This window comes from Diospyros lotus, chromosome 9, assembly GCF_014633365.1.
Source record: "Diospyros lotus cultivar Yz01 chromosome 9, ASM1463336v1, whole genome shotgun sequence".
In the NCBI taxonomy this organism is placed as follows: domain Eukaryota; kingdom Viridiplantae; phylum Streptophyta; class Magnoliopsida; order Ericales; family Ebenaceae; genus Diospyros; species Diospyros lotus.
The window spans coordinates 31,470,620-31,481,040 of record NC_068346.1 but is presented as its reverse complement, the minus strand read 5'-3'; the positions used below and the strand labels follow the sequence as shown (position 1 = coordinate 31,481,040).

General features: G+C 34.9%; 1 protein-coding gene across 1 annotated transcript; it reads left to right on the top strand.

Moving 5' to 3' along the window:
• The first annotated feature begins 299 nt into the window (after nt 1-299).
• Nucleotides 300-1,542, top strand: LOC127809359 (uncharacterized). The gene is made up of 2 exons (XM_052348121.1): nt 300-1,084; nt 1,296-1,542. Exons 1-2 carry the CDS (start codon nt 300-302, stop codon nt 1,540-1,542), a joined length of 1,032 nt encoding a protein of 343 aa, XP_052204081.1.
• Nucleotides 1,543-10,421: the final 8,879 nt, after the last annotated feature.

The following is a 10,421-nucleotide window of genomic DNA, read 5'->3' as shown; positions in this document are numbered from 1 at the left end:
ACAATATGGCAGGGATTATAACCCTAATCAAATAATATCCACATTTACTGATGTGCCTAATATATACATATATATACAGCTAAGAAATAAATTGGAACGTTGCATCTGAAACCCTAGCCCAGAAACCACCACAGTTTCTTTACAGAGATGCACCCTTTGAGAATGCGTCTCTTCATCATCATAAAGCCACCTCTCTAAAGTTACCAATTATGAAACCCATTCGCCAACTATATATATGTAGATATATACTTCATTTCATCACCAACACCCACGAACATATCTATAGCACAGCAACTACAATGGCGGCTTCCTTCATCGACGCTAGTCCAATTCCGGGCTTCCCCGTAACTATCACCAAGGAACAATTCAACCTATTTCATGCCATTGATCGGTTTCTCTACGTGAGGCTGATCCTCGAACTCGCACGGCAACCCGCCGAGTCCATGCACGTCATGGCACTGTGGCTGTGGCTCGAGAGAAATGGCCACTATGATCTGGTGGCCAAAATGGCGTCACAGCATGGGCCTTTAATCAACTGTCTCGCCGATGAGTCTGTGAAATGCTTGAGATGCACGGAGAGTGACCAGTTTTTGTTCAACTCGGGGACGAATCTCAACGATATCCCTGTGCTTAGGAGCGTACTGGGGAGAGACGACATCAGCCTCGCGTTCTTTTATGAAAACCGGATCGGTGTTCTTCGTGGAGTCTCGGGGATTCTGGACAAGGTATGTGTTAGGGCGTTTGAAGATATACTGGCCGAGATGTATGGAAGCCACCCTCTAATTCACGGCAGCCCCGCCTTCGTTGTCACAGGGCCGCCGTCAGTTGTGGCTAGTGGTGGTGGCGTGATTAGTGCAATCTTGCACGGCTACTATGACCACTCTTTTGTAATAGGAAGATGTGGTCTGGAAGAACATCGTGAGTTTTGGAACAAAGAATACGATGAGTTGCTGAGCCATATATACCAAGAAGTCTTCGAGGAGAAGCAGCAAGACTTTGTTGAACCAGATGACAGGACCATCTTCTTGACATTCTCGAAAGGGTACCCAATTTCTGAAAACGAACTTAGGCTGTACTTCACCAGGTTCTCTCTCTCTCAAAAACTCAAAACCATTTATCTCTACTCTAAAACAGTTATATCCCTTGTACAGTATAGCCCTGTTGATTTGATCGCTGCCACTACATATAGCACCATCCAAATGATCAATTATAGATCCAAATGACCAACCCATTTCTTTCTCCTGTTTTTTTTTTTTTCATTACGTTAATTAGTTTTACATTTTAATTTTGGATAGAATGTATGGAGACATAATTGAAGCCATTTACATGCAAGAAGTTGGAGAACAGGAGCAAGTACTGTTTTCCAGGGTTGTCACTCGCTCGGCCTCTACCATGGAAGGGATAATGCAACATCAAAGAAAAGTCAAATTCTATATAAATGGAAAGCATGTCTGGGCTCGAAAGTATGTGAGAAAGCATCACAAGTCTCCCTCTTATCCAACTTCTTCAGTTGAAGCAGCAACAAGAAGCTCAAAGCCATAATTATTGGATTAAGTGATATCAACTATACTATGCATTTTGGGTCCCAAGAGTTGGGTCTAGAGCTCAGCAATTTTGGTTTGGAATTGTGCATGGCATATGTGAACGGGCTATCTATATTTGTTACAGAAACATCAGCCAAAATGATATGATATTGGTGTTTTTTTCTAAATGAATTTGGTGCTTTGATTTAAATTGAATAGTGTAGGTACGTGACTTGTGTGCAAGTATTTTCTTCTCGTATAGCAATGCCTCCGGTCCACCTATTAGAAAGAACTGTAGTAGAAACAAGAAATGTCTAAGGCAGAAGACAGTTCCTGATTGTTAATTTAATTATTTATTTATATCTTGGTTCACAGCCTAAAAGAGCCCTATTAACAACGTCCAGTTTAATCAATTTAAAAATGAATTAGTAAAACGAATTTTTAAATGCTTTGCCATCCGTTTGATTTAGGAATTTTCCACATTTCGTTTACTGTAGCATAATGGTGAAGTAAAGGAATAAATAAATAAAAGAGAAGGTAGCAGAAGCCAGCATAAAAAAACTAGCCAAATCCTACGACCTAGGGAAACCACACCAAAGCTGAAACAACATGAAAAAGCTAACAAGCACGAAAGCTCCACATGGGTCCACATTAACTCAGACAGTCCAGCTACCAATTCATGCACTACTTTATTCCCTTGACTGTGGATACAAACCACTTGCCAAAAAAGCATTCGTTTTCAGAAGAAATATCACATCGTTTATAATTGGAGCATATACCCTTAACATCCCCATTGCCTCTCACACCACTCCTACATATGCATCCTCCACTTTGGTCTCTTTCACTCATCTCCTTTCCCTCACCACTGCAGACCACTATGTAACTATATATCATCCTCCAAAACCTCTTCTTATACCCTTCTTGAAAAGAAAAGTTCTTACCACCATTAAGGCCATGGAGTAACCGAGATGGTGGATCCTGTCAACCCTCATCATCATCTTCCTCCTCACTATCCCCTCCCTATCATCTTCTTCCTCTTCTTGTCATTGTCCTCCTCTCCTAAGACCCTATGTCATCTTCCATCGTTGCCTTGGTTCTCAAATTTATAATTATTAAGCAGTTTATCTCTTAGGTTATCATACTCATATCTTATCAAGAGCCACTCTCTACAGCTTGTTGGTACCATTGGATTATCATTTATGCAAAGAAGAAGAATCTTAGGCCTTTGTTTGAGTGCCCCCTTCCTTTTGAATAACTTTAATTCATTCTTGTTTCTTTAGACAGATGCCAATTATGCACTATCCTATTAAACAATCTAAACATGATTTTCTTTCAAATGCTGAGAGAAACCTGAGAATTTCTATCTAAGCCTTAAAACTTAACTATTTGTTTTGTCGAAAAAAAGGTCATATATACTTAATGTTGGAGTTCATCAATATTTTATACGTTGACCTATAACACCTACTTGCCCAAGCCCTTACAATGGGAAAGGTATTAGGGGATTTCCCTTAAAATTGAAGTTGAGAAGAACTAATTCCTTGAATATGCTCTTTTTGTAGTATAAGATATACACACAGAGGACTAAGCTCCATTTGTAAATATTTCTTACATATATGTTTTGCATATACAAAATGTGATGGCATAAGAAAGAATATATAATAAAAGGTTCTTTTTTCAAAGTCATAATAATCTTGTTACAAATTATAGTGGGTATTTTTTTATAATACAACTTTCTCAATAAATTTAAATGTTTACATGCGATCTCTAATTGAGGAGTTAAAACAATTATGGGGACTTGGTTTCACCACATATGATACAAACATTGGAACTGATGAGCAATTAAGGCTCACAAGACTCAAACTCATCAAGGCCTTAGTCTTACCAGTACTACTACCTACCACTAAGCTAAAACTTTGGTGGTGACATGGATTGTGTTGCTTGCGCATTAAGGACCAAAATCTATCACATGGGACATAGTTAATTCTTACTAGATGACTATAGTTGTGTGGAATTAATGTTTTACGATAAGTATTGGATAATAACTTGAGTGGCGTTAAACTTGGAAAATATCCAAGCAATAGAAAGAGAACGTGATGAAACAAAATTTAATTAGACAAAAAGGAGTACCTTTGAGTTACCATTTAGCATAATTTTTTTATTTGTCACGATCTAGATGTGATATACATAGAGAAACAAATGTAACAATCTACTAATAAAGAATTACACATAGTTTTACAAGATATTAATAAAGTTAAGAATTATACTTTCTCAATAAGGGAAATGAATTTCTAAAGTTGGATGCCACGATAGAAGACCTTTAGTGAAGGCCACGATCCTCGCTAAAGGTGGTAATAGTTATCACTAATTATTTTAATGGAGGTCTATTTGTGCTAAACGGCTTGTCAATCCATAGATTGTCATAAAAAGAATTGGTGAAAACTAAGATAAACCTCATTACTAAAGAGAGCATTAGTGGTACGAAAATATGGCTACCCCTAATTGTTGTATTTTAGGCAATCAGGGACTCCAGTAGAAGGTAGATTTTAGTGAGGGGACTGCTTTGGTTGCCCATAAAAATTGTTTTAGTGGAGCCTTGCACACCCCTACACAAAATGCCTTTTATTTTTTGTGGGGAGTTTGCTAGGTTGTAACTGAACACGTGTATCATTAGTGGTAATTTTGGCTGCTGCTAAATTGTTAATAGTGGTGGTTAAGGCCTCCACTAAATTTGCATCAGTGACAACCATAGTCTCCACTAAAAGTCACACCAAAATACCAGAAAACTTTTTTTACAAAACAACCTATAAAATATACAATCAAACAACCAAACAACCTGTACATAGTACTCATCAAACTAAACCTGTTTCATATCAAAACCAAACAATTATAAATCTCACAAAATATTCATATTCAAGTAAAAAAACACAACACCAAATGTAGAACATTCATGTCTTCAACATACAAAAGATTATTTAATTTTCATCCTGAATTACCATATTAGCTCTAATCTTCTTCAACATGTCATGGAGATTTTTTATACTCTTCATTTCTTTGGTTTTTTTTTTTCTCCACTACTTTTATTAACCAGGTCACTTCATGCATGAGTTGCTTATTGCATTGATTGAAACATTCCATTAATCGAAACCAACATGTGTTAGGAGCTTCCTATTATACAAGACCATGTCTTTCTTAAGCAATAATATGTAAAAAAAAGAATCTTATGTAGCTGGTTCAGAAGATTATCCCTCAGTTTGACTGGACAATGTCTCATATTATTCATGTAATATGTGTGTGTGTGTGTGTATTATCATAAATATAAAAAAGAATATAATAAATAACTTGAACAGAGATTTAACTAATTGTTCCTTCAAACTCCAAATTAGAACTCCATAGTAGCTAGCAGCCATGAGTTTAAAATCTAAATTGCTCTCAGAACTGAAAAATACCATCCTTGGTAATCTTAAGAAAGCAATGATTCTGTCAAGCATACAAAAGCCTACAACTCAATCACAATGAAAATTAACAATAACAAAGTGGACACCCAAAACAAACTTGACAATGATGATAAGAACTTAGGAAACATCAGGTTGAACCCTAGAAAAAGAGTTACCATTCTCAAGTATGTTACGAAATGTACACACCAAACCAACTTTGTGGCTCCCAAGTGTTGAATCACCTATTAGTAAACAATAGCAACATGGAAATCAACCAACTATGTGCCAAGACGAAATGTAAGTTTTTCATGTATCAAAGAACACCATGATTTGAAGTTTTATGCCCCATTGTAAATAGGCTAGTTCTAGAACTCCAAAAAAAAAAAAAAAAAAAAAGAGAGAAAAAAAAAAAAGAAACAGTTTTGGATCTTTTAGTTTATTTTCCATGGTGATGATCCTCTTTAATTTTTTCTTTTTACAGTTCGTTATTTTGATTCATTTCCCAAAAAACAAAAAAAAAAACAAAAAAAGACCACATTCTTTAACAATAAAAAAAACATATTATAGAATATAAACAAAGACATCATGATCTTAAGGCTCATAAAGAAAAAAACATAGAACATATTACCACTACTTGTTGTGAGGCGGCATCAACCATTCTCCCATCTTTTCATTTATGTGTCATACAAAAGATTTCTCATTGGCAACTCACAATGTTGTTTTTTTCGCCTAAAATGGACCTTAACAAATTTTTCAAAATGATATATTGTATCAAAAACAATGCTCACAAAATAAAATAGTTATAAATGAAAGTATAAAAACAATGCATTTGGTAGATACCTTCGTAGCTCTTACACAAGCAAAACTTTTCATACCCATAGTTTTGCTCATCTTTTGTTTTAATTTGTTATTCTTGTTTCATGTACATAAAACCTACATATGAACATAAATATATGATCTATCGAGACAAAAAATCAAAAGATAAGGGTCTATCTACTGTTGTTTAACATGCACACAAACACAATAGAAGAGAAAAACAATAGATAAATTGGGAGGCATGCCTAGTAGTGTACCGATCCAATGGAGAAATTGTATTACATTGGTCTTGATTGATATCTTTAAGGCAATCTATAATCCTCAATTCATCATTTTCATGTGGGTCATAATGTTTTGATTTTAATTTGAATATGTGATTTGTGCGAACTTTTTCTCATATTTTGAAATATCCATTTTTCTTCTATTTTTATTTTTCTTAAATTAGAATTTGTCTTACAAAATGAGATGGGAAATTCATTAACTCCAACAATGCCTATTTGAGTTTATGAATTATATAAGATAATATAATTTATTTTTAATAATATATATTACTTATTGTTGTATTTAAAAGAGACTATTTTGATGCTTGTCCAAAACAACTCCATGTAACGAAGAATGTTAAAAACATTCAAATGTGTATTTATGTAAGAGTGTAAATGTTACTCAAGTAATAAATGTTATTACTTGACCAACTAAATGAAAATGTAGGAAGAACTAGCCTTGAACCTATAGTACTCGACTATGATATGAAAATAATCAATTTCCTGTTAAAGAATAGATCAGAGTCAAACTGTACTTGACTAATGTATTATGTTGTTGACTCTTAGTTTGTGCTCTCAAAGTATCACTCAACTATTACTGTAAGTAGTCAACTTTTTGTCAAGATACTGAGAACCCTTCATTTTGTACTCAACTAATATCAATTATTACTCGATTCCTAAGGATGGATCATTAATTAACTAGCAAATAATTACTCGACTAATTTACCATATTAGTTGACTTCCCGTATAACATTAGAGAGCCATTCAAAAGGGTAATAGATTAATAAGTACATAGAGAAACTAGACTAATGTGCTTTGATTCAAAAGAGGCCCTGTTATGGTTGTATTTGAATATTATATTTTGTACTCGACTAAGAATAAATATTACTCAACTAATATTGAACAATACTCGAATAATTATGTGTAGGTAATGAATATCTTATTCTAATATATTTTACTTGACTCCTTAATTAAAATAATTGAGTATTTGATGATATGACTTGATGATTTTATCTTTGTTCCCGATTATTGTGTGCTACTAATTGAAAACCCTAAAAGTAAATACTTGAGTAACCCAACATATTAGTCAACTATTTGCTTAAGTTATTCGACTACAAATTACTTCTTACTAGAGTAATTTGTCGGTATGAATTTAAAATTATTTTATATTACTTCTCTAATTCAACAATCTAAAAGATGCATTTAATGTTTGAAATGCTGCATGATGTGTTGATGTGAATATACATATATGCTGATGAAGATTTCATGTTGTTCTTTGTTGTTTGAATATATTTGTTTATATTTGAAATTTGAAAAAGAGAACAGTTGATGTGATTTGTTGCAGAAAATCCTGTCTGGAGAAAAATATTTATCTTGTTTTATATATAAATAAATAGGATTGATAAAAAAAAGCAGGAAAGTGAGATGAGAAACAATTGAAACCGAGCGAAAAATATACAAATCTTCAAACACACAAGCTAAAACATATTGATTTGCTCTTTTACTAAAAGTTGTTCAAAATGACAAAGCCTATTCTTTAAGTTTGAATACAATTTCTGAGAGTTTTCTTTATTCTTATCTTGCATCATTAATCTTGAGAGAAAACCTTTGTATTTTCAGACATCCTTGTTTGATTTTTTCTCCATCACTTGTAAAGTGAGATTTGTGGGTTAGTGCCTAAGCCCAAGTAAAAAAGCAACTAGAGGGTTAAGCTTGCTCCTTAAAAAAGCTCTGTAAATTTTAGAGAATAGTACTTGCTTCTTCAAAAAACACTCAGTTAGTAGTTTCAAATTCCTTGACAAGTGTCAAGGAAGTGGATATAGGTTTTGAACCAACCCACTATAAATCTCCTTCTCTTTTGCTTTGATTGTTTTGTTCTTTTGCTCTTTCATACTTTCATTTGGTTTAAAAAAAAATTGGGGTAAGCTTAGTTCACCCATTTCTCAAGTTAACCAGTTCAACACTTACTGATTTTACCAATGCTACTACATACACCTTTTACTTGTTTTTATTTGAAATGTATTTGCAACGTTTAAAATGTAGTTGGTGCATCTTCACAATTTCAAACCAGTTTGCTAAGATATTTTGTGTAAACGTTACCAGTTTCACCAACAACATGACCATGGTTGTTGAACTCCAGCAATAATTTTTCACCAACTCCTTGTGTTGCTACTTTGAGGTATATGGTCTTTCCCCATGTTTTCATTATTGTATTTGATGATTCTATATTTTATATATAATTTATAAATTAAAATCATATAGAAGAAGTATATAAAATAGAAAAGAATCCAATCGAGAGAAAATTGTAAAAAATATATTGCGAGAAAAACTTTGTTCGGTAAATGATGTAGTAATGGACAAAAGTGATGAAAATTCCATTGCAATTATATAACTTACAATATTAAAAGGATACACCAAATTAAAAAATAAAAGAAGAATACAAAATATTTTATGTTATTTGTTAAGTAGATAAACAAATATATGAAGAAAAAACAATAATTACTAATAAATTATGCTAGTAAATAATTTACAAGAAACATTCCCACAAAACCATTCATCCCTAGCAAATGTTTTTCTTAAAATCATTATAAATTATTAAATTCATGAGACGAAGTCATTGAAACATATCAAGGGGTAGAACACGCCTGTATCTTGACAAAATTGCAGTAGATTTACTGGAAGACAACTTCCTATGGCATTCCAAGGGTTCACCTCTCTCCAAAAACGCATGCAGTAGGTGCAGCTTATTGGGAGAACACTCTTGTTGGGTACTTCATGGAAAAAAGACTTTCGTTTCTCACTTATTAGAACATAGCCATGAAGTTTTGGAAAAAATTTGGTCTTGTTGAAGTGCACGTGAATAATTTAGGTTTTTTCTTTTTCCGCTTTAGTGCTCGAGATCAAATTATGCAGGTTTTTGAATGAGGCCCATGGCACTTCGCTCAGACGCCTTTATTCCTTAGGTGCTGGGAGGTCAGAATGGTTCTTGCCAAGGATGCCCATTCATCCATCCCAAAGTGGGAGAAGTTTTTTTATTTGCCTTTAGAGTACTGGTCCTTCCTAGGACTATCCGAAATTGCGAGTTCTTTGGGAAAGCCCATTCATGCAGACGATATGACTAAAAAGTGTAAGAGGCTTGGTTTCACCAGAGTCTGTATTGAGGTTCATGTCTCATCCTTCTTTCCTCCATATATTGAATTAGATCAGGGCATTGATGTGGTTACAGGTGAACCGAAAATTGCTCGTATCCAAGTGGAATATCAATGGGTCCCTATGGCTTGTTCACAATGTAAGGTTTTTGGCCATCAAGCCAATACTTTCCCCCAGAAGGCTTCGGCTCCACCCCTGTCGACTTAGCATGTGTCTTAGCCGACTCAACTCAATTAATTTTAGAGCTAGCTCCCTCCTCCCCCACTAAGTCTTCTCTTGATCACCATAGGGGCCTTGATGTCCTCAATCCTACTCCGATTTGTGGGTCCCCCTCACTGGGTTTACCCCATTCCTTATCCCTCATCCTTCTTGCTTTGATTGAGGTCTTGAATCGCTTCGGTTCTCTCATGGAAGAGGATTAAAAATTTCTTTCCATTAACATCCCAAATCCCCCGGACCCTTCATTAGCTACGCTCCTTCCCCTCTTTCAATACGAGGATGAGTCAGTTTCTTTGTGTTTTGCAACTAGCTCTTGAGAGGTTGTTCCTGTCCCTCCTTCCCCCCCACCCTACTAGGGGCAATCCCTCATGGGGCCTATCCCTTATCCCCCTGTTACTAAGTTTTATCTTCCTCATAAGAAAAAACGTAATCACAAGCATTAGTCCAAAAGGGGAAGTGATATGTGCCCGCCCCTCCCCGATGACTTTTGGAGCTTGGAATAATTAGGGGTCTAAACCACCCAACTAAGCAGTGGGAAGCCATATCCTTTATCCTTCATCATAATTTAGTATTTTTCGCTCTCCAAACTCGTGTTTAAGAATGTTGTTCTTTAATCATCTCTAGAAATATCTTATCTAGATAGTCTTGGACTATGAATTACAACCATAGCCCTAACGGTCATATCTGGTTTGGCTACAACCTGAATTTCCTGGTGGTGGAAGTCGTCTACAGTTCGGACTAGTTTATGCGCTTAAAATGTACTCGTTTGATTAATCAGTCAATTTTCTTTATGGCATGTGTTTATTTAACTTAAACCCTATTTGCCTTATCTTGTTAATGGTGGTGGTTAGACAGCCTTTGTGCCTGGGAAATCCATTGGGGACAATATCTTATTAGCCCAAGAGATCCTTTATCACTACCATCTTCCTCGTGGTCTCCCTCGCTATGAGTTGAAAGTGGATTTAGAGAAGGCTTATGATTCAATGAATTAGGACTCTCTTCTTTTAATTCTCTAGCTC

Coding starts and splice junctions, on each gene's coding strand:
- LOC127809359 (XM_052348121.1), top strand. CDS start 300: ATGGCGGCTTCCTTCATCGACGCTAGTCCAATTCCGGGCTTCCCCGTA. Junction 1,085..1,295: donor CTTAGGCTGTACTTCACCAG/GTTCTCTCTCTC, acceptor AATTTTGGATAG/AATGTATGGAGACATAATTG.